Raw genomic sequence first — 24,447 nt, forward strand, 5'->3', positions numbered from 1 at the left:
AACCTAGTTTTCTCCCTTAATGGGATAAGCCCTCATATAGTCGTCTAACAAGCTGCCTAGAAAATAAATATTTAAATAAATAATAATCCCCCCTCAAGTCTAAATATCCCATGGGGGTGGGGCAAAAGAGCGTGCCGTGATTCGGTGAGCAAATGTTGCCGGAAGCGTTCCTTCGATCAGGCGCGACTGTCGCCATTACATAGGGCGACGCTAGGAAGAAAGGCCCCCTCTGGCGGGGGGGGGGACAGGAAGCGACGGGAAGGGGCAGGCCTAGAGCGGCCATGGGGTCCAGGTCCAGATCTCGGTCGAGGGAGCGGGAACAGCGGAGGAGGAGAAGGCGGTCCGGCTCCGAGGAGAGTGAAAGGCGGCGGAGGAGAAGGAGAGAGCGAGAAGACAGGTGTGGGGGGAGTTTTTATTTGGGGACCATAGAGAGGAGGGATCATAGAGACGTCCTGGGGAAGAGAGTCTACAGGATTTCCCCCCTAGTTTTCCCCGTATTGTTTAGGTATAAGTGAGGCTGTTTGGGGAGAATGGAATAAATTTAAGAATATGTTTTCCACGGAGTTTTTTTTAAAGGGGGGGGGCGTGTTCCAGCTTTTCATAGTCCATCATGCATTTTCTGTGGCTGGAGGAGAAGAGGCCTGAACCTAGGGTTGCCAGCTCCAGGTTGGGAAATTCCAGGAGATTTGGGGGGGTGGAGCCTGGAGAGAGTGGGCTTTGGGGAGGGAAGGGGGCTCAACAGAATATATTGCCATAGCATTCACCTTTCAAAGCAGCCATTTTCTCCAGAGGAATTGATGTTTGTGGCCTGGAGATCAGTTGTAATTCCGGGAGATCTCCAGCCATCACCTGAAGGCTGGCCCTATGCTGAGCCCCCACACCTGTTTTCCAAGATGGGATTATTTTTTAGAAGCATTTGTAGTTTCAATAAAAATTGAAACAGTTAAAGATTTTCTGTTTCTTGGCTCTGTCATCAGCCAAAAAGGAAGCTGCTACCAAGAAATCAAAACCAAGTTGCCAGCCTCCAGATGGGGCCTGGAAGTCTCCTGTAATTACAGCTGATCTCCAGACTTAAGAGGCCATTTGCCTTAGCGAAAGGGGCTGCTTTAGAGGGTGAATTCTATGGCATCACATGCCCACTGAGCTCCCTTCCTTCCCCAGACTCCACTCCCAAATCTCCAGGAATTTCCCATCCCAGAGTTGCAAAACTAAATCAGAAGAAGATTCAGGTTTGGAAGAGCAGGTATGAAGGAACAGAAAAGATCTCTAGGCATAAGGAAAGATACCCACTGAAGAAGTGAGCTACGACTCACAAAAGTTCATACCCTACCCCCAATTTTGTTAGTGTTATAGGTGCTACTGGACTGTTTGTTTTTTACTGCTACAGACAGACTAACACAACTACCCATCTTGATCTAGGCATAAGGAAGTGTTGCAAGAGGCGAAGATTATTTCATATTATGGTATTTGCTCTTACTATGTATGGATCTGAATGTTGGTCAATTAAGAAAGCTGACAGGATGAAAATTGATTCATTTGAAACGTGGGGGCACAGAAGGGTTTTACCAACACAATGGACTGCCAAAAAGTTAAAGAAGCAGATTCTAGATCAAAACAAGTCCTAACTCTCTATAGAAGCTAAAATAACAACACTGAGTTTATTGTACTTTGGGCACAATAATAATAACAGTGTACCTACCACCCTTCTGGACTGATGAGTGCCCCACTCAGAGCAATGAACAAAGTCAGTATTATTATTATTATTATTCCTACAATACAGCTGGGGAGCTAGGGCAGAGAAGAGTGGCTTCCCCAAGGCCACTTACTGAGCTCATGGCGCTTGTGAGAGTCAAACCAGCAGAGTGCTAACTCACAACCCAGCCACTTAATCCCTATGCTACAATAGCAAGAGAAGATAAGACTCGCTAGAAAAGAGCAATGCTGGGAAAGGCAGAAGGCACTGAGAAAGATGAGATAGCTTGAGTCAATAAAGGAAGCCATGGCTTTCAGCTTGCAAGACTTGAGCAAGGCTGTCAGCAAGACAAAGTTTTGGAAGTTGTTAATTCATAGGGTCATCATAATTCGGAAGTGAACTTGACAGCACATAATACACATAACACAAGCATGAGTGCCATTAGAGCTGAGCCTATACAGAGTACTTTTGATGCATTGGTTATCAAGCTCAGATATTGACCTTCACCAGCTGATATTCAGTGGTTCCATTCAACTATCATAGTTAATAGCCATGGGAGGATCTTCTATACAGTTTTGTGTTATCTCCTTTAAAAGACAGTATTTTCTAGTGGTTAGAGTGTTGGACTAGGATCTGGGACACCCAGGTTTGAACCCCCACTCTGCCACGGAAGCTTGAGGGTGGGAGCCTAATCTACCTCACAAGGCTGTTGTGAGAATAAAGTGGAGGAAAACGATGTAAACTGCTTTCAGTCTTTACTGGGGGGAAAAGCCAAATTGTGTGCTGCTCTAATATGTTTTATATAGTATTTATATGATGATATTAGTGTTTTTATTGTATGTTTTTATTACATATATTTATTACATTGTCATCAGCTCTGAACCTGCTTGTGGGAGAGTGGATTATAAATCAATCAGTTAGTAAATAAACGAAGTAAATAAAGCCTCCTGAACTAGTGACCATCATTACATCCTGTGGCAGGATGTTCCGGAAGTTGGTTATGCCTTGAACTCATTGCCACCAGAAGTCCTGAAGGCCTTGATACTCTTTTGCTTTATAGATTTGACTTTCATTGTATTTTTGGTGTGGTGCTGATTTTAATTGCCATTTCAAATGCAACTGTAATTTTCAAAACATTCTTGTAACTTTCTTGAGCTGAACTGTGGGAATTTAACAACGCCCCCCCCCCTTTTCAGCCCAGCAGAGGAGAGTAAAAAATGGCAAAAGAAGAAAGAAAAAAGTGGAGACCACCACCGCAAGAAGCACAAGAAACGTTCTCCCCGGGATCGCTCCCCAAGTTCAGAGTCTTCTTTGGGACCTTGGGACCACAACAGCGAGAGGAGGGGCCTGCGAAGCAGGAAGCGTTCCAGTTCCAGGTCTTCGGTGTCTTCCGTGTCGTCGGCCTCTCCCTCGCGCTCACAGAGCTCCCGGGAAGACCTGGGCCAGCAGCTTAGCCTCCAGGAGCAGCTGAGTCTGAAGGAAGAGAATAGGAAGCAGAGGGAGCTGATGAAGGCCTTGGAGACTCCCGAAGAGAAGAGGGCCAGGCGCTTAGCCAAGAAGGAGGCCAAGGAGAGGAAGAAGCGAGAGAAGATGGGCTGGGGGGAAGAGTATATGGGCTACACCAATACAGACAACCCTTTTGGAGACAACAATTTGTTGGGAGCTTTCATCTGGAGCAAGGTGAGACTCAAAGAAGAGTTGTTGGTCTGAGGGCCTCTTGAGTGATATCTCACTTTAGAGGTTTATATTTTTCAAGAGCAAGACTATGTAGCAGTGCTCTGCTAGATGGCAAAAGTCCACTTTTATACGCAGACTGGGCCAGGGTCAGCATCTCTGGTTAAAGATCTGCAGTGACAAGTACTGAATTGGAGGAAAGATCTTTCTCTGCCCCATGCCTTAGAAAGCTGCTTCTGGTCAGAGGAGGGGGGTACCAAGCTGTATGAACTGAAGCTCTGACTCAGCAGAAGGCAGTTCCTTATGGGGCAGGATCCATAACTCTCTAGTGGGACTCATGTTGAAGGTTACTGATTCAGTCTTGGTTATAAGTATATCTATATTTACTTATATACCCCGTTTCTGCCCTTATCAGGGCCACCAAGGCAGCTAACAGATTTTATTTATTTATGTCATTTATAGCCTGCCTTTCTCACTGAGACTCAAGACTGATTACATAGTGTGAGATTAGTACAGTCAATTAATTAGAAACACATGCAATAAAATCAAATCTTAAAAGCTATTAAAACCAACATATCCAGTTCAAAGGGATCAGCTTGAAGGTGTTGAGAAAGCCTTTTCTCTGCTCTGCTGCTTGTCAAAGCAGGCCAAATGTTGTACATGATGCAAGGCTTAAAGAAGCCCCTCCAGGGGGATTGCCCGACTCTTGGCCCCAGCGTAATTTTTCCGTTGCTTCCAGGCTCTGGAAAAGAAGGGGATCAGCCACCTGGAGGAGAAGGAGTTGAAGGACAGGAACAAACGGATTCAAGAGGAAAACCGCCTGGAGTTGCAGAAGGTGAATGTTGGGAAGAGGAGGAGGAGGTCTGCTGTCCCCTGTATGATGCAATATAGCAGAAGCCTGCCAGGGCATTGATTCAGCCTCGGAGCTGCTTTCAATCCCATGACAACACCTTGGGATGCAGATGGGGAGTGTCTTTGGGCATGTGCAGGTTGCCTTTTCCTCACACCCAAATAACCGTGGCTAGTGCCTGCCATCTGGGGCAGGGGGGGGGGGTCGGTCTCCAACCTTTTTGAGCCTGCAGACCACTTTGGAATTCTCACACAGGGTGGTGGGCACAACTACAAAATGGCTGCTCCAGTTGGCAGGGCCAATCACAAAAATACCAGGAAGCAAAAATATATAATTCTGATAGCAACTCTTCAGGCAGAAGCTCTGTGTAATAGGGTGCCTTCTAATGCCCCACCTAGCCCTCCCCACTTTCTAAAATCATTTGATGGGCATCTGGAACTATGTCAGCGGCCACTATGGCATCCCCGGGCACCATGTTGAAGACCCCTACTCTAAGGTTAGGTAGGATGGTTTCCAAGGCCAGCATTCCAGGCATGTTTGGGTTTGCAGAAAGTCAAGTTCAGAAATCTACAATTCCCTTCAAAATTCAGCACTTCCATCCTGGGCTGTGTATTCTCCATGCTATTAAATGTAAACAGCATTTCAAAGTTACACACTCCAGGGAGCTCAGTTTTGCACGCATGGTTCTCCTGCTTCCATTTTGCCCCAGAATAACCCTGGGAGGTGAGTTAGGGCATGACAGAAGACTGGCCCAAGGTTCCCCAACACAACATGGATTGGAACCCAGGTCTGACGCTGTTAATCACTATACTACACAGAATCAGTAACACATCTGGGGGCTTAAAGCCATTCTGTATTCCCCCCACCCCCCGCCCCGTCAGGTGAAGCAACTGCGCTTGGAACGTGAACGGGAGAAAGCAATGCGGGAGCAGGAACTGGAGATGCTGCAGCGGGAGAAGGAGGCGGAGCACTTCAAAACATGGGAGGAGCAAGAGGACAACTTTCACTTGCAGCAAGCCAAGCTACGGTAAGCCAGAGGTGGAGCCAGACGGTCACTTCACCCAGCTATGGCAGAAGGTGTCCTAGCTTAGGGACTTGAAGGGCAGATGCTTGAAGGTGCAGCGTGGAAAAAAGTTCAAAACAAGTTACTAGTCCACAATGTTATTGTTGCTATCTGTGCTTCACACAGGTATCCAGGTTAGTTTCCATCAGCAGCCTTGAAAACAGATGCTTCTTAGCTGTTTGCAAAATGTTCTTGGCCTGATTGTCTAGAGGCAATCTCTACTCACCCCAGGTGTCTGTGCCTGCACATGAGGCTTCCTTGGGCATGGCTGTCAATCCCTCAGGCTGAGGGTGTTTGACCTCCAGCCTTGCCAAGTTAGGATGGAGAATCCTTGCAGACTGTGGGGATCCCCCTTGTCCAAACCCCTATCAGCCTGGTAAGCCGTGGCTGTGGTAACCCCTGCTGGCTGGTCGGGATGTCACAAGCCTCAGAAAGAGTGTGGGGGGGGGGGGCGGGGTTAGCAGCACTCGAGTTCCTCCACTCTTGGACTAGCTCTGACCCCTGGGCACTCTTGGTCAGACACTATCCACTCCTCCCTGACTTGTTAGATGACTGCCAATTTATCCCTTCACCAATTCCAGCTTCCACCCTCCCAGTCCTGCGCCAGCAATTGGGTAGCTACTCTAGCCGCCTTAGGCAGCCGCACCTGTTGGGGCTTAATTCCTAATCCCTGCAGGGCCCCTGCCTCTCTGCATGCAGCAGCTCCTCTTTCCTGCCTATTGTCCTTTCCTTCCTTGTCTTGCTCCAGAGTATCTCTCCTGCCTCGGAGCGGCCCCCTGGCTGCTACTGGCTGTGGCAGTCTTCCTCTGCTCTGGGGCTCCTGGCTGCCTCTGGGCTTTTAACATGGCGGTGTCTAGGACCCAGCGGACACCACCTGTTCCTTCGGCTTCTGTGCCAATAGTTATGCTTGACTGCTTGCTACTGTGGCCTTCTCTGCCTTCATGCCAGCTTGGTTGTTGTTGCTGCAGGCTCTTCTGCCACTGGTTGAGTACCTCAGTGGTTGGAGTGGGGAGCGCCAGGGGGGTCTAGAAGGCTAGTGCTGGTGCTGGACACAGACACAGAGGGCCCCTTTGACTCCCATCTTGTTTTTTTCTGGCAGCTCCAAAATCCGGATCCGGGATGGCCGAGCCAAGCCCATTGACCTCCTAGCTAAATACATCAGTGCTGAGGATGATGACCTGGCTGTAGAAATGCACGAACCGTATACCTTCCTGAATGGTCTTACTGTCTCCGACATGGAAGACCTGTTGGAGGACATCCAGGTAAGCAGGAAGAAGGTGTTCTTTTTCCTCTGCCACTGAAGTACCCCACTGGATCAGACCCAAAGGTTCCAGCATAATCTTGCCCAAGAACAATCAGCCAAACCTCTTCATGTAGTCCGGAAGCAAGGCGCATATCCTGTGGTTTATCACTAGCATTTGACATACTAACCCTGAACATGGAAGTTCTGGTCTGCAGATTGTGGTCTGGTCACAGTTTGTTCTCGTGGTTTTAGGGCTCTCTACCTTGCTCTCTTGCCTGAAGTCTTTTGAGTTTTCCCTGCATACCAATCCTTAGGATAATAATAATATCATTTGATTTGTATAACATCCTTCAGGACAACTTAATGCCCACTCAGAGTGGTTTACAAAGTATGTTGTTATTATCCCCACAACAAACACCCTGTGGGGTGGGTGGGACTGAGAGAGCTCCAGAGAGCTGTGACTAGCCTAAGGTCACCGATCTGACTTCAAGCGGAGGAGTGGGGAATCAAACCCGGTTCTCCAGATTAGAGTCCCGCACTCTTAACCACGACACCAAACTGGCTCTGGATCTGCAGAATGGAATAAATAAAGCAAGATTCTCTGATGTGAACCAACCCAGAGTTTTGAAAATCTTGTTTACTTATTTGAAATATTTATATGCCCAGCTTTCACCTAAGCATCTTAGTATAAACACAGTTTGATAAAGCAGATGTTAAAGCAACAGATACAAAAATATGAAACACCAGTCTAAAAACAGATTACGCCTCAAGCAGCAGAATATTTCTCCCAGGCTCAGCCTTCTCCAAAAGCTCCGCATAACAGCTCTGTTTTTATGGCCTCGCTGAAAAGCCAGAAGGGTAGGTACTTCCCTGACCTCTTCTGGGAGGTTGTTGCAGAGACATGGGGTTGCTGTTGTCAAAGCTGGAGCCCAGACTTGTCAGAGATGCTTTGGCCAGGGAAGGTACTAACAGTAGACCTCACTGGGAAGAATGAAGCTTCAGCAGGGAAACATGCCAAAAGAGACAATCCATTGAGTATGTTGGCTCCTAGTTATGAAGGGCTTTGAATTGGATCTGGAAACTAATCACAAGGAAGTGAAAAGACCTCAAGATGGGAGAGGCAAAGGTCCGTTGACCAGCCCCAGATAAAAAACAAGCTAGCACATTTTGCCTTCGCTGCAGTCTCTGGATTGTCTTCAAGGGTATCTCCATGTAGAGTGCATTACGGTAGTCTAGCCTTGAGGCTGCTGAAGCATGGATCAGCAAAGTCAGATCAATATGTAGTCAGGTCTAACAACTATAGAGATGCATTCCCCTTGTCCACCTGGAGACAGAGATCGTCCACGAGTGCCACTAAAGCCATCTCTGTCCCTCATCTGAGCCTGAAACCAGATTCAGAGGAGTTAGCCGTGTTAGTCTGTAGTAGCAAAATCAAAAAGAGTCCAGTAGCACCTTTAAGACTAACCAGTAAAATTGGTTAGTCTTAAAGGTGCTACTGGACTCTTTTTGATTTTGAAACCAGATTGAAAAACATCAGAGGCATCTTATCCAAGTATTTCTGCAGCTGCTCTGCCACTGCCTGTTCAATTTTAATGCTGTGTTGCATGCATCTCCACCAGCTGAAGTGTGTTGGGTTGCTGTGCTTCTCTGGGCATTATATTTATGTATGTGATTATTTATAGCCTGCCTTTCTCACGGTGACCCACGGTAGATTACACAGTTCAAGTGAAATACAATATAGTCAACAGCTAAGACATTCACTAAGCAAAATACAGTATGATCAACACTTAGGACAATCACTGAGCAGGTGCAGTAGGGTGTAGAAGCAGAAAATTTGAAAACAAGCTTAAAGCTGAGTACAGAGATGAAATCTTTGTGAAAACGAAAGCATAACTAATCAACATGACATCTTTAGCAATGCGGAAACTCACCAGTAGAGGCATATCTACAGTCAGCAGAAAGTACTCAATAGCAAAGTGTATAGTCCCTGCCCTACCAACGCAACTCAGCCCTATAATCTGAGTAGAATCCCTCTTAAATAATTCAGTTTTGCATAGTTTGCACAAAGCCAAGGACTAGAACTTTCTTGACCTCCTCAGGCAGGCCATTCCATAAGGGGGGGGGAGGGTTCCACAGAGAAAGCATTCCCCACCTTAGCTTAGCTCCCTCAAAAATAACATTTCTATTCCAGAAAGCATTTGGATTGTAGCTGTCAGTCTCCCAGCTAATCCATCACAGTTTTTCTCATTGTCCCTCCAGGCAGCTTGGAATTGACTACGTGGTTCTCTACCTCCTTCATTTTAATCCTCGCAACAACCCGGTGAAATAGCTTAGCCTGTGAGAAAGCTTCGGGTCCAAGTCACCTAGTGAGCTACATGGATGAATGGAGAATTGGACCCAAGTTTCTCTGGTCTTTGTCTACCCTCTAACCATTACACAGTACTGCCCTTTGTACCTGATTCAGCCATGATCCCATGTTTGTTTAGAATCATGCTACCTGCTCGTCCTTTGTATTTTGGCTTAAAAGTTTTGTAAATGATTTTTTTAAAAATGTTGCTTGTTAATTTGATTGGGTTTTGACCATTTGTTTTCAGTGGCTTGTGGGTGGGTGGGTGGGGGGTTAGTTCATGGTGTGGTTAAAAAACCTGCTTGTAAGGGTGAAAGCTGTCAGGAAGTTTTGGCAAAAGATGGGGCACAAGTCTTGTACGGAAAACTTATGGTGGACTCATGGTTGTAAAACTTGGTTCTTTCTGAAGTGCAATTCAGGGTTGTGTTAACACCAAATGTTTGCCCTGTGACCTTGTCATTCCCTGTTCTCAGGTTTACATGGAGCTAGAACAAGGGAAGAACGTGGACTTCTGGCGGGACATGACCGTCATTACTGAAGACGAGATAGCCAAGCTCCGGAAACTGGAGGCTTCGGGGAAAGGGCCAGGTAAGTTGCAAGCTAAGAGGAATCGGGCTGCCTGTGTATTATTTAGCGCTGCTGTATTTGGACCCCCCTTGTCACAGCATTCTCTCTTCTAAGAATTTCAGCTTTCGGCTTTTTTGAAAAAATGCGAGTCTAGTCTGTACAGTGGTGATGTTAGGGTGCAGAGTGCACAATTGGCACCCTCTGGAACATCAAAAGGAAGAATGGCTGGGTTTCTAGCATTCAGGGACAGAGATGCTGTGGACTGCGTGATTCTGCATAGTTGTTGGGTCTGGTGCAGATGTAACGTGACTGATGCCTTAACTACACTTAAGACGTCTGGAATGGATTGTGGCCCTGCACAATTACTCCTTCCCATCCAAACGTATGAAGTGTCCTTGTTACGACCCTTTCTTTCTCTAGGGTAGATTTTGCCTTTAATCTTTCTCTTACACCCTCTGGGTAGATTGCTGCCACCAGGAATATTATATTCCAAGATATTTTATTTAAATTTCCCCTTCAGTAACATGCCCAAGCATCAGGCTTTTTCATGGTACTATGTGGCCCTAAGGATAGGAATGGGATATAGGAATGACAGATACTCTGGGATATAAAAAAAAAAAGTAAACTTTTATTTTTATGAGAAGTGTATCGGTTTCATATTATTTCTAAAACTTGATGGTTTCAAAAGAGTAGTTCTCAATTCTTAAAGTTACTTTACATAAACCCAGTCACACAGATCTTCTCTCAGGCTTCACACACAGCTTGCCTGCTTTTGATATTGATTTCTCTCTCAATTACAAGTAAGACTTTCTCCTGACTGAATGTTCTTTCACAAACACAGTTCAGGCTACTACACAGGTCATATTTCTCTCAGACAACATAAACAAGCTCAGGCTGCACCCAGCTTGTCTGCTTTCTCCTGACTAAATATTTCTCTCAGAAATGCTTAAACATGCTCAGGCTGCGCACAGCCTGCCTCTCTTGCCCTGACTGAATCTTTTTTCCCTCCACTCTCAGTCCAAAACTGCCTTCACTCCGCCCACCCTCTCAGTCATCAGCCAATCATCTCCCTCCCTCACCCCTCTCTTTCACCCCCACTCTTCAGCTATACCACACAAGCATTGAAAGACACACGCACATCTTAAAATCATTACAAATGCCCCCCCCCTTGTCCTTAAGCAGAACACATCTTTTCAGAAGAGTTGTGTGCAGCTTCCTCTGACTTAGGGAATGTTTTATTGTCTGCAGTTCCTGTTAAGTCCATTTCTGACTCTTCTGTGGGTTTATCTTAAAAGTCTTTAGTGTCTTTTGCATTCCTTCTCTGCTGGGGTGTCATCTTCCTCTCTGGGATGTTCCACTGCTGGGCTGAAGACATCTCAGCTTTGGCCTGCTCTATTAGGTCGTTGTTTGCTTCTTCTGGTTGTTTCTCTATCAATATTCTGTTCCAGCCTGGTTTCACATCTGGATATGGCATCGGCTAATATGCTATCTTTGCCTTTAATGTACTGGATATTAATATTAAATTTCTGAATGTACTAAGACTACCTTTGTAATTGTGTATTGGTATTTTTCATTGACTGAAGCCACGTCAAAGAATGATGGTCCATTAATAGAGTGAATTCTTGTCCTCATATGTAACTTCTCAACTTGTTTAAAGCCCTCAGTGTTCCTAGACATTCTTTCTGCACTGAAGAGTAGTTCTTCTCTCTGTCTGTTAATTTCCTGCTTAGATAAGCCACTGGATGTTTTATATCATCATCTTCTTATAGTAACACTGCACCTAATGCTAATTATGAAGCATCTGTGGCGATGTAAAACCTTTCCTTGTAGTTCGATGCTCTTAAAATAGGCTTTGACGTGAGCACTTGTTTTAGAGAGGTAAATGCTTCCTGGCATTTTTCATTCCAAACCAGTTTGGTGCAGTGGTTAAGAGCGCGGGACTCTAATCTGGAGAGCCGGGTTTGATTCCCCACCCCTCCGCTTGAAGCCAGCTGGGTGACCTTGGGCGAGTCACGGCTCTCTGGAGCTCTCTCAGCCCCACCCACCTCACAGGGTGTTTTGTTGTGGGGGTAATAGTGACATAGTTTGTAAACCGCTCTGAGTGGGCATTAAGTTGTCCTGAAGGGCGGTATATAAATCAAATGTTGTTGTTGTTATTTATCTGGGTTCTGTTTCTTGGTCAGCTCATGTAAGGGTATTGATAGTTCCCCGAAATTAGGAATAAACCATCTATAATAGTTCACCATTCCAAAAAACCTTCTTACTTGTTTTTTTTTCCTGGGGAATATCTAATTTCTGGATCGCTTCCACTCTGTCCCACAATGATGATATTTTTCCGTTCCCTACTCTGTGATCCAAATAAGTAACTTCTGGCAACCCAAACTGGCATTTGTTGACCTTGATGGTAAGCCCTGTCTCCTTTATTCTATTACTTCCAAATGTTGTAAATGTTCCTCCAGGGTCTGGCTAAAAATAGCAGTATCATCAATATAAGCGACTACAAACTCATTAATTCCATATAACAGTGAATTAATTACTCTTTGGAATGAGGCTGGAGAATTCTTCAGACCAAAAGACAAAACGTTAAGCTCGTATAAACCACCGGGTTATGAAGGCTGTTTTGCATTGGGACCCCTTCTCCATTCCTAATTGCCAAAACCCTTTACACAGATCTATGGTGGATATAATCTTAGCTGCTCCTAAGGTTTCCAATAATGTATCCACTCTAGGCATTGGATAAGCATCTGATTTGGTGATTGCATTCCACTTCCTATAATCTATACAGAAGCGGATAGTTTGATCTGTCTTCGGCACTAGTACCACTGGTGATGCCCATGGACTAACAGAAGGCTGTATAATTCCTAGCGCTAGCATCTCTTTCACCTCCCTTCGTATGTTGTTCAGCACTTCCCCATTTGCCTTATAAGGTGGCATTCTGATAGGCGGGTGATCTCCTGTGTCTATGTGATGCTCAGCTCAGTGTGTCCTGCCAGGTTTAGAAGAGAACAGACTCTGAAATTTCTCTAGGAGTTTATAGATTTTATCTTTTATTGTTAGGTTCTATCTGATAGTCCCACACCAGCTATGGAAGGGTATTGTCCCCCCTGGTCTCTTCTAACAAGTCCATAAGGGTGACTTCCTCCACCTCCACCTGTCTGACTATCTGTAATGTGCCATCCTCCCTGGAGTAATAAGGCTTCAGCATATTTACATGTATAATCTTCCACCTCTGGCCATTTTTATTCCTAGAGATAGCATATGTGAGCAGATCTCGCCTATCCCTTACTATAAATGGTCCTTCCCAGGCTGCTTTTAACTTACTGGTTTTTACAGATAAAAATACCATCACTTGCTCTCCCACTTCAAAAGCTCTTTGCCTGGCATTCCCGTCATACCAGAGTTTCTGCTTTGCCTGTGCACTTGCCATATTACTCTATACCTGCCTCATCTTGTCTTCCATTTCCCTCCTGAGATTTAATACATAATCCACTACAGATGTTTTTCTTTCTGATATCTTTCCTTCCCATTCCTCCTTTACTAGACTAAGGGGTCCTCGAGGATAACACCTGTACATCAGATGGGGAGAATCCTGTGGATTCTTGAGGTACCTGCTTACATGCAAAGAGAAACTAGGGAAGCTTGTCATCCCAGTCATTTGGGTGATCCTGCACATATGCCATAATCATGCTTTTTAAACTGCCATTGAACTTCTCCACAAGACCATTGGTCTGAGGATGAAATGCAGTGGTTTTCAAATGCTTTATGCCACAGCATTCCCATATGGCTTGCATAACTTGAGACAGAAAGACTGTACCTTGATCAGATAGTATTTCTGCAGAGAATCCTAATCTCAGAAAAATCTTTAAAAGTGCTTCTACAACTGATTTCACATCCACAGAAGATAGTGCCTCTGCTTCTGGGTATTTAGTTGCAAAGTCTATCAAGGTTAGAATATATCTGTGCCCCTTTCTGGTGGGTTTGGGAAGTGGTCCCACTATGTCAATTCCCACTCTATAAAAGGCTTCTCCAATTATGGGTAAGGGATTGAGAGGAGCTTTTGCTTTATGCCTTGTTTCCCCACCTTTTGGCAAATCTCACAGCTTTGGCAGTACTCTGTCACATCTTGTGAAATTATAGGCCAGTAATATTCTTTCAGTAACCTCTTCTTAGTTTCGCTAATTCCTAAATGACCTGCGTATGGAATGACATGTGCCAATTCAATTAAGGATTGTCTGTATATTTTCGGAATAACCAGCTGTTTTTCAGGCTTCTAATTTGACTTGGTCCCCTTTGGTTTCCAAATTCTGTAAATTAGCTCATTTTCCCACACACAAATGTCTGTTTCTGCATTAATCTCATTCTGCCTGGTCTTCTACCTTATGTCCTTTAACTCAGGATCTGTCATAATTTCTCTATTAAACTCCTCAGAGTTTTTTATTTATGCCTCCTCCTTTTTCTTGGGACATTTCAGCAGTAATACTACTGACAGGAGTTTGTGTCTCTCTTTTTCTCTCCTGCAATGTATCAATTGTGTCTACCTAGGGGCTTATCTTCTGCTCCCCTGGTTTCAACTTGTAGAAAATCATTGGAGTCAGTGCATATTTGAATTCTTGCCTTTGCTCCCATTACATCTCTTCCCAATATTACTGGTATTTTCTGTTCTTTAATAACTGCTACAGCAAAATATTCTTCTTTTCCTCTCCAGTTAATTTCCCCACACACCTTGCAAGGATATTTGCTTATCTGGAATCAGGTTTTCATTGCCAACCAAATCTTCCCTGACCAGTGTTACTGATGCTCCTGTGTCTAGAATGGCTAAAGCATCTCTCCCATTTGTTTTTACCACCTCTCTCAGTTCAGTATCCTGAGCAACCGTATCTGTCTTTACCCCACACAAATAACCTTTTTCTTCAATATTTATGGGTAAGGGAGTATTTTTACTGGATCTTTCATTTGGGTTTGTCGAACTGCTGGAGTCTCTTGCCTGTTCACTATCATTCTCTGAGTTAGTTCTAGTGACCCTCCATACATGCTCAAGTGTTGTTTGTTTGGGTTGGTTCTTTAGACATTTGTAAGCTAAATGCCCTTTCAGACCACATACAAAAAATCTCTCTTTCCAGAATCCATCTTGGTTTCTTTCTATATTTTTATCCTGACTTTTTGTAATCGCAGCTCTCTCATATGTTCCTTTCCTTTCTCCCTCTTGTCCTTTTCTTGATTTAAACTCTGGTTTATAAGAATAATCTTTCTTTTCACGGCAATCCCAACCTCCTCTATTAAGTGTTAATATATCTGCCCATTCTGATGCTTGGTTGATATTCTCTAGAAGCTTATCTTTAACCAGAAGTCTGATCTCTGAAGGAAGTTGAAATAAAAACTGATCCAAATTTATTACATCCCTTATTCCCTTTAGAGTTAGCTTTGGCAGATGAAATTCACTTATCAAAATAGTCTGTCAGTTTGGCACTAAAAGACTTAAATGGCTTCTCTTTCTGAGGTACTAGGCTTCTAAACTCCTTTCTGAAGTAATCAGCACCTAACCTAAATCTATCATATACTGCCTCTTTGTATTCGGCATAAACAACAGGTTTATCTGAGGGAAATGTGTTGTAGATCTCAGCCAATTCCCCTCTAATTAAGCTGGGTAAATACTTCATATATTGTGTCTCTGGTATTCCCCAATTCTGAGCAGATCTTTCAAAAGTGGACAGGAAAATTTGTGGACCTTCTCCTAACACATTCACCATAAAATCTTTTGGGGTAACTTGAGGTAAATCAGCTCTGGTTTCAGAGTTTCCCTCCTTTTTGTCCCTATTCTTTAGTCTCTCTCTTTCTAATTGTAATCTTTCTGCTTCCAAACTGGTTTGTCTTTCCATCTCTTGAGTTCTAAGTTCTATTTCTCGAGTTCTAAGTTCTGCTTCAACTTTCAGCTTTTCCCTCAGAAACTCATAAATATTCTGGACTTATACATTCCCTCAGGGTTTCTCTCCTCTGCAGTTCTACTTAACTCCACACTACTTTGTATCAGTATAACTCTCAGTTCTCATACTTTTCCCCTCATGATGTAAATTTAACTCTTTGCACTTCTGAATCAGAGCCTCCTTTTTCATCCCCAGAAACTCTGCCATTTTTCTATCTTTTAATTGTATTTCCTTTTACAATTTTACTAAACTTCACCAGATTGTTCTCTCTTATAAATCCTACTAGTTCTTCTGGGTCTTTTTATAACAGTTCTATTTTCCTCATAGAATTTAACTGAACACTCTTGTCTCTTTGGCTTTCTGTCCCTTCAGGATGCCTTTCTCTCAGAATGTTCCTTCCTCCCAGGATATTATATCCCACAAAATATTTTCTCCTCCTTGGGATGTTTGATATCCCACATAAAATATTTTCTCCTCCTCAGGATGTTTGATAACATACATAAAATATTTTCTCCTCCTCGGGATGAGATCCCTTCACTAACCCTCCACTTCTTACAACCCTTTCTTTCTCTTGGGTAGATTTTGCCTTTAATCTTTCTCTTACACCCTCTGGGTAGATTGCTGCCACCAGTAATATTATATTCCAAGATATTTTATTTAAAATTTCCCTTTAGTAACGTGCCCAAGCATCAGGCTCCTTTGTGGTACTATGTGGCCCTGAGGATAGGAATGGGATATAGGAATGACAGATACTCTGGGATATAACAAAAACAAAGTAAACTTTCATTTTTATAAGAAGCGTATCAGTTTCATACTAAAATTTGATGGTTTCAAAAGAGTAGTTCTCAATTCTTAAAGTTACTTTACTTAAACCCAGTCACACAGATCTTCTCTCAGGCTTCACACACAGTTTGCCTGCTTTTGATATTAATTTCTCTCTCAGTTACAAGCAAGCCCTTTTCTCAGGCGCACACACAGTTTGCCTGCTTTTCCCTGACTGAATGTTCTTTCACAAACACACAGTTCAGGTTTCCACACAGGTCATATTTCTCTCAGAATTGCTTAAACATGCTCAGGCTGCACACAGCTTGCCTCTCTTGCCCTAACTGGATCTTTTCTCTCCACTTTCAGTCCAAAACTGTCTTCACTCCGCCCACCCTCTCAGTCATCAGCCAATCATCTCCCTCCCTCATCCCTCTCTTTCACCCTCACTCTTCATCTATACCACACCAAGCATTTAAACACACACACACACCTTAAAATCATTACAGTCCTCATGGCAAGTCAGGGCATTGGTCTGTGGAGCTCAGTATTGCCTTTCCAGAGTCTCGGATAGAGATTGGTCTTTCTCCAAACCCACTTCCTGAAATCCTTTCACTGGGCATGCTGGGGTGTGAACCAAACACCTTCTGGAAGCAAAGCAAAATACCCTGCTGCTGAGCTTCCACTCTGTCCCTCACCTTTGCAGACTTGGCCAATCCAGTAGCTTCATTCCGCCTGCCAGTCTCAGTGGCTGATATTGTGACCCCTTCTTACTTTTTGCGCCTGAAGGCAGGAGATCAGAGCTCATGCTTCAGGCCTGGTTTGTTCGTAGACTTATGCTCTGGCCCTGCGGTTGCTAGTTCAAGACCAACTTGCAAGGCAAGGCTGTTGTTTTCCACTTCCAGGCCTCATCTACCTCTTCATCTGTGCTCCTTAGGTGAGCGCCGAGAAGGGGTGAACGCTTCGGTCAGTTTGGATGTGCAGTCGGTTTTCAAGGGGAAGACATACAACCAGTTGCAAGTGATTTACCAAGGGATCGAGGGCAAGATACACGCTGGGGGCCCCAATCTTGATATTGGCTACTGGGAGAGTCTTCTGCAACAACTTAAAGCCTATATGGCTCGGGCCAGGTGAGTGGACTAGGCCAGTGGAGGTTCTTTGAGTACTCAAAGACCTTTCCGGAATTTGAGCATGCTTGTTTTGTGCAGGAGATTGATGTTGTCTACTTCCCATTCAAGAGATCACACTATCAGGATGCTGCTGTCGGACCCAAAACTAGAACATTAATTCCCAAACTCCCAAACCCAGCATTCTTGGATACTGAGCCAGTATCTGAGAGCCAGTTTGGGGTAGTGGTTCAGAGCGCGGGACTCTAATCTGGAGAGCCAGGTTTGATTCCCCACTCTTCCACTTGAAGCCAGCTGGGTGACCTTGGGTCAGTCACAGCTTCTAGGAGCTCTCTCAGCCACCCACAGGGTGTTTTGTTGTGGGGATAAAAATGACATACTTTGTAAACCGCTCTGAGTGGGCATTAAGTTGTCCTGAAGGGTTGTATATAAATCAAATGTTGTTGTTGTTGTTATGAGCAGTAAAATCATGCACAGATGAAGCAGGCAGCCTCCTCAGTGGGATGCTCTGGGCTGGGCAGGTACTGTACCTGGAGTGGCGATTCCCTGATTGTGAGCTGCGAGGAATCCTAGCAGTGAGACTTCCTGAACACAGAACAGTAAAGCCACACAGAGTTTCAGCAGAGAGCCTCCTCCATGGAGTGCTCTCATTCTGGGCTGTGGTGAGGATGAAACCTAGAGTGACAGCTTTTCCAGCTTTGTGCTGCAAAGAATCTCAAATGCTCCTGTGAGCCTGTGAAAGAGACTGCCTGCTGTGTCTCTGCATGAATTTACTGCTGTGCCCTGACATCCTGTGCTGGAGTGCAAGCAGTTTGGCCAAGTTTCTGCATTGGAACTGTTGGATCACTTCTAATACAAAGAAGCAGCAGAAATACCTGGCCCTCAAGAGGGTGTGTGTGGCTTCTCTGCATGAGTCATCGTTCTCGCATAAAATAAAGTGTAGTGGTTTTTCCCCCCAATGAGAGATATTTAGCTGTGCATGAGCCAGTAAAAGATGAGACATTGGGTGAAAGCAAACTTACATCTAGGGGCCCGGCCCAAGAGGTCTATAGGGGGGTGCAGATTGGAGGAGGGTCCTGCAGGCAGGCTGAGCCAAAACAATTGCCCTACATCCCAGGATCTTCTTGAATTTTGATGAGCTTGGTAAGCCAGTCCTGTGCTCCTACATGCTATGGAAGCTCACAGACCTTCTGCAATGCCTCTTTCAAAGTGGTGCTATCATTAAGAAAGCTGTGAAACTGGCTCTCTGTGCACCAGGCTACCTGCTGTTTATCTGGCCAACTTGCCATTCTTTGGAGCGAGGAGTTCACGACATCCCATCACTGCTGTGTCTCGCTACCTTTTCCATCTTGTGTGCCTTCTTCTGCCCCAGCACTTTGACCCTTAGGAAATCTTGGCCATTTTGTAAAGGCGCTGTCTACTGGGTGCTTGCCCCCTTCCTGTGAAGAGGATTTGCCTTGAACAGAGACTTGCTCCTCTGAGATGGGGTCATTGTTACCCCGTAAATGGAAAGCAGTTTAATTGGGAGGGGCAAAAAGTGGTGGGCTTTTGAGCCTGGGCCCCATCAGCAAGGCAATGATGAGGTTAGTAGTGACTGGCTAGAGCAGGTCATGCGGTGAGACCTGATCCCCAACGAAGAGCCTGGCTGCCAGAGCACAGCCCTGGCGGCTACTCCCTGCCCCACCTTGGCAAGACCCGGCTCTCACACGAAGGCTGTCTCCTTTCTTTCCCTTGGACCGCAGGCTGAGGGAGCGGCATCAGGACGTCTTGCGCCAGAAACTGTACAAGCTCAAGCAGGAGCAAGGGGTGGAAAGCGAGCCACTTTTTCCCATCATGAAGAAGGAGCCAGCCTCTCCGGGCGCCAGCAGTAGCAGCAGGTAGAGTGTGTGGGGGGACTGCTTAGAGTGTTGGGCTCCGGGAAAGTAGACCCAAATTGGCCACGAGGTTCATTTGGTTATCTGTAATGCTGTCTTGGCCAGGTCTGCTTTGCAAGGTCGTTGCGGAGGAATGGACGTGCCTGTTGTCCTGAGCTCCTTCAAGGAAGGGTGGGCTAAGAAATGTGATGGTGTAGGAAAATGTGATGCTAATTTAAAAAGTGCCACCAATGCACATTAAGATTACAAAGAAGTGCCAGCAAAAGACAGATTCCTACCCCTAGGAGCTTGCAGTTTAGGTTTTGAGGAGGGGACAGGGAGATTGCAACAAATGGGAAGAGAGGATAGGAGAGACAGCAGTGTGTTGGGGTTAGAGAGGCAGACTAGTTCTGAGGAGGCATGGGTTCAAATCCCCCAGTTGGCCCCAGAACTCCAGCCTGTTGCTGTCTCTCTGGGCCTGACCTACCTAGCAGGGTTGTTGTGAGGGTAAATTTGAGAAGGGAGAACAGTATCTACCACCGTGGGATCCAAACATGAATAAAATGCAACCAACAACCCTGAAGTTCTCGTGTCAGCAGGTGAGGTTATGGGAGGCCACAGCAGGCTTTTACAGAATTATTTTCAGAGGTCCTACAGGGGCACAACACACACCCCGTTCCCCATTTCCTTGCAGGCTGGAGGCAGAAGAGAGTGCTCCTGTGCAAGCTGGCCCCTCTTCTGCCGAGACTGGGGGCGAGGCAGAGGCAGAGGCCAAAGCGGAGGGAGAAGGAGAGGCCGTCCTGATGGAGGAAGACCTCATTCAGCAAAGTTTGGATGACTATGATGCTGGCAAGTACAGCCCCCGGCTACTGACCTCCCACGAGCTGCCCTTCGACGCCCACGTGGTGGAGGCTGACGAGGACCTCCAGCGCCTGCTGTTATCCCGTCAGCAGCTGCAAGTCACAGGTAGGTGCTGCAGAGCTGGGCCTGGGCTTGGAGGAGGGCTCTGGTCATATAGTCTTGTAGCACAGTACTCTGCAGACCAGGGACTGAAGGGCAGGTCCCTGCCCCGAGGAGTTCACAGTCTCAGATTCGGCAGTGGCAGTAAGCAGGCTGGGAGCAGATTGTGCGACCCATTCAATTACATGAAAGTAGTTATGTCTCCTGTCTCCTTAAATTCAGCCTTTCCAAAATGCTAGCCTGCCCCCACTGTATTACAAAATAATGGCTGGCAAGCATATCCAATGTTGTCAGCCTCTGTCCTGGCAGACCCAGAACATGGCCTTCTGTTACAGCCTTGGGGGGTGTCAGACTCTCTGCTGTGAATAAATTGCCTCTGTTAGACATTGTTGGCATCATAGTTCCTTCCCCATAATCTTGAGGAATATCTAGATCTCCTTTCTGAACTTGAACAGTCTGTGGTAGGAAATTGGTGGAGGTGGGTGGGGAATTGTGGTTGCAACGGGCTCTATCCATAGTGGGGACCCTTTCAGGACAAACAGCAGATGGAGCCCCACAATCTCCCCAAATCGAGGGGGCCTACTGTTCTTAGAATCATAGGGTTGGAAGGGACCTTTAGGGTCATCTAGTCCAACCCCCTGCACAATGCAGGAAATTCACTACTACCTCCCCTCCCTACACCCCCAGTGATCCCTACTCCGTGCCCAGAAGGTAGCAAAGCACCTCCAGGATTCTTGGCACAATTGTACCAGGTGTGGGTTTCAGGGAAGCAATTTCGTAACCTGTGGCTAAAAAGGGAGTCGGATAGACAGAGGAGACGTGAATCTGTTCTTTCCTTCCAACCCCCCCACCCCCCGCCCCAAATTCCCCATTAGTTGTCAGAATGTGTCCCAGTCTGGCACCAAACCTGCTTGTCAGTCACTTTACTACAAACAGGCAAAATTCCACCCCAGTCTTTCTTTTTTGTGCCTCAAGATCACCGGGCAGAGATCTAAGGGTAGCCCTGGTATCTGGCTTACCCTGTGTTTGCCCGTCAGGAAGAAGGGAATGCCACATGGGCACTGCAGAGAACTGCAATTGCCAAGCCAAATAAGGGTGCAAACGCTGCCTGCTGAAAACTGCTTCAGAAAGGCAGTTTAGGAATGAAATCAATAATATATATTTTAGAGCAGTGCAATGCAATCACAGAGTGTTGAACTAGGGTCAGGGCAACTCAGGTTTAAATCCCCGTCCTGCCATGAAGCCCGCTTGGGTGACTTCAGACCCCTTGCTCCATCCCAGCCAAACCTGCCTCGCAAGGCTGAAATGAGGAAGGGAGAGCCACATACGTCACACTGAAGTTGTTGGGGGAAGGGAAGAAGATCTACTCCGCTGGCTCTGTTTCTTGCATCCCTCTCTCTGTCATCAGCATGGGCTAGACATTGAGTTTTACCAAATAAATGGCAACCAGGATATTAAAGAAGCTGCCCTCCATAGCCAGTGACGTATAAGGAGGTACCTCTGATCTAGTCATTCTCTCCCCCCCCCCAGGTGATGCCAGTGAGAGCGCAGAAGACATCTTCTTCCGTCGTGCCAAAGAAGGGATGGGGGCGGACGAGGCACAATTCAGTGTAGAGATGCCCTTAACGGGGAAGGCCTACCTGTGGGCTGACAAGTACCGGCCCCGCAAGCCCCGCTTCTTCAACCGCGTTCACACGGGCTTCGAGTGGAACAAATACAACCAGACCCACTATGACTTCGACAACCCCCCACCCAAGATTGTGCAGGGCTACAAGTTCAACATCTTCTACCCTGACCTGATTAACAAGCGCTCCACTCCCGAGTATTTCCTGGAGGCCTGTCCCGACAACAAGGACTTTGCCACCCTGCGCTTCCACGCCGGCCCGCCCTATGAGGACATCGCCTTCAAGATCGTCAACCGAGAGTGGGAATATTCCCACCGCCACGGCTTCCGCTGCCAGTTTGCCAATGGCATCTTCCAGCTGTGGTTTCACTTCAAGCGCTACCGATATCGACGGTGAAGGGGGTCAGGACAGGTGTGGGTTTCCTGTACAGGCAATGCCAAGTTTGCAAAGCAGGGCCTATATCAGTGGAGAGAAGTGTGAAATTGGGACCAAAATCAGGGCCACCAAAGATACGTGTGATGCAGAAGGGGACTGGAAAGCCAGTTCACCTGTAAGCGCTCTGACTACATCAGCCATTCAGCCTCAGTGGAGATGCCATTCTTTCTTCGGGCACTAGATGTTGCTTTTCCATCACCTTGCTTCTCCTCCTTTGGGTCTGTTCTTCTTTCATCCTCCCTCTTGGTGGCACTAGATCTTGATTTTTTTAACAGTTGGTAACTTTTCCTGAGGCTGCATTGGTCAGGTGACTTTCGTACAAAGCTATCCGGTTGAAATAACCAGTTTGGTTTCTCTGTTGGAGAACACTGGTGTTAGCAAAATCTTGGGGTTTTTAAAATAATTGTACTACTCAATTATACAACAGATACGCATAGCCATATTTTAAGAAAACATAACGAACAAGGAACACCCCCGAAGCAAATGCAAAACAAAAAAGAAGCAATAAATAAATAAAATGTTTGCAATTATTGCTGTTTTGTTTTACTATTTTAACAAGACTTTTTTTAGCTTTATCACCTATACCTCCATTGTTTATTAAATTACATCTTTCCATAATTTCCTAATATTAAATGCAGGGTGTTGTTGAGTGTTGGCTAGCAAAAGATTCCCTAATAGCAAAATCTTGGTCTGATAGCTGCAAAGATGCCCCAGAAATGAAAGCAAGTAAAATTCTATTTGAGTGTTTTTTTCCTTCAAAAAACAACATACAAGCAAACCCACAACACTGACCTGACTATAACACACAATTTTGTGGATTTCACTCCTGCAGTTTGTAGCTTAGCTAGAATTTAGTCTTTAAAAAATGCAAAGATTTGGAAGGTCTACTAACAGATTTTTGCTATGGTGGCTAATAATGGAACCTCCATGTACTGAGGCAATGTACCTACGAAGGCCAGGCAAGCAGGTAGAGCCATCTCCACTCTGATTTTGCTAACAAATCAGAGTTCTAAGAATTTTCATGCATCTGACTACACCTAATTTTTCTCTGTCCCGTAACCTGGAGTAATGAAACCTTGATAGAGCCTTGGAAAACTATTAGCTGGCCTTTGTAGGGCATACAGATTGTGTGTTTCAGTGCCAAAGCAGGGTCAGACAAACCCAAACAGTGGTTCAGACATCTGAGGCATTTCAGCATGAAATGGGTGAGTCTGGAAATTGCCTTCTGCCCCAGAATCTTGCCACAACGTGATCTTGGGTGATTCACCTTATTTGCAAACCACAGGGGTGCGTTTGGAGGAAAGGTGTCCATTCTACCATTGCTTTTGCGCTCTGTAAATAAAGTGCATGGGTCGGAAGCATTTGAGGCTCTTTCCTGGTACGCCAGAAGATTCCCTAACCTGTTTCCATGTGTACAATGTTAAATTTTTAATTGCTTTTTAATATAAAATCCTGACTTGGTATTTTGTAAGTTGCTTTGGCAGGGGTGGGGTACTTGTGCAGCAGAGCAGGTTAAAAGTTTCTTCAGTAAATATAAAATCCCCTGTTTGAGTCATGGATTATTTGGAAAATCCTTGTGATTTTACATAACCCCCCTTCCTTTCCTGAATAGCAAGATGTCGACTTGGAGGCAAACAATGATTTTTGCAGATGACAGCAATACTATTGCTTGTACCAGCCGTGCTCCAGAGTAGGTTGGAGATTTTTGTGGATTTTTCTTCCTCCACGCAGGATGGATCCTAAACTGGCTATCCCATCCTTTATTATCAGGTCTGTTTTCTGTCTTCAAGTAAAATGACATTCTTATCTCTCCTGCTGGATGAGAACTGTCCAGCCCGGCAAGGAGAGAGGTTTCTCTCTCTCTTCCCCCCCCCTCCCAAATACTAAAATTTGGAGTTCTCAAAGAAGTGGGCCCTGACATGGATACCCAGACGAGCCCAATCTCATCAGATCTCAGAAGCTAAGCAGGGTTGGCCTTGGATAGTAACTGGATGGGAGACCTCCAAGGAAGTCCAGGGTCACTATGCAGAGGAAGGCAACAGCAAACCACCTCTGTTAGTCTCTTTCCTTGAAAACCCCAGCAGGGGATGCCATAAGACAGCTATGACTTGATGGCACTTTCCTCCACCACCACTAAAGGTGGTGGCAGGCAGGAGGGAATCCTTCATATAATGCGTGGTTAATTTGCAGAACTCACTGCCACAGAATGTCTTGAGCAGAAGCTTTAAAAAAGGATTAAACAAATTCATGGTTGCTGGTCTGTCAGTAGATATTAGCCACGATTAAATGGATCCTCCATGTTCAGAGGCAGTATCCAGTTTCTGAGA

The 24,447-nt window shown here is 45.6% G+C and overlaps 1 protein-coding gene across 1 annotated transcript; it reads left to right on the forward strand.

Moving 5' to 3' along the window:
• Positions 1 to 253: 253 nt before the first annotated feature.
• On the forward strand, positions 254 to 22,650 carry CACTIN (cactin, spliceosome C complex subunit). Its single transcript, XM_054981613.1, has 10 exons — positions 254 to 397; positions 2,890 to 3,373; positions 4,107 to 4,202; positions 5,099 to 5,244; positions 6,380 to 6,542; positions 9,344 to 9,458; positions 17,058 to 17,250; positions 18,990 to 19,124; positions 19,795 to 20,066; positions 21,591 to 22,650. The coding sequence occupies exons 1-10, from the start codon at positions 282 to 284 to the stop codon at positions 22,079 to 22,081; spliced, it is 2,211 nt and encodes a 736-aa protein (XP_054837588.1). The 5' UTR covers positions 254 to 281; the 3' UTR covers positions 22,082 to 22,650.
• Positions 22,651 to 24,447: the final 1,797 nt, after the last annotated feature.

This window comes from Eublepharis macularius, chromosome 5, assembly GCF_028583425.1.
Source record: "Eublepharis macularius isolate TG4126 chromosome 5, MPM_Emac_v1.0, whole genome shotgun sequence".
NCBI lineage: Eukaryota > Metazoa > Chordata > Lepidosauria > Squamata > Eublepharidae > Eublepharis > Eublepharis macularius.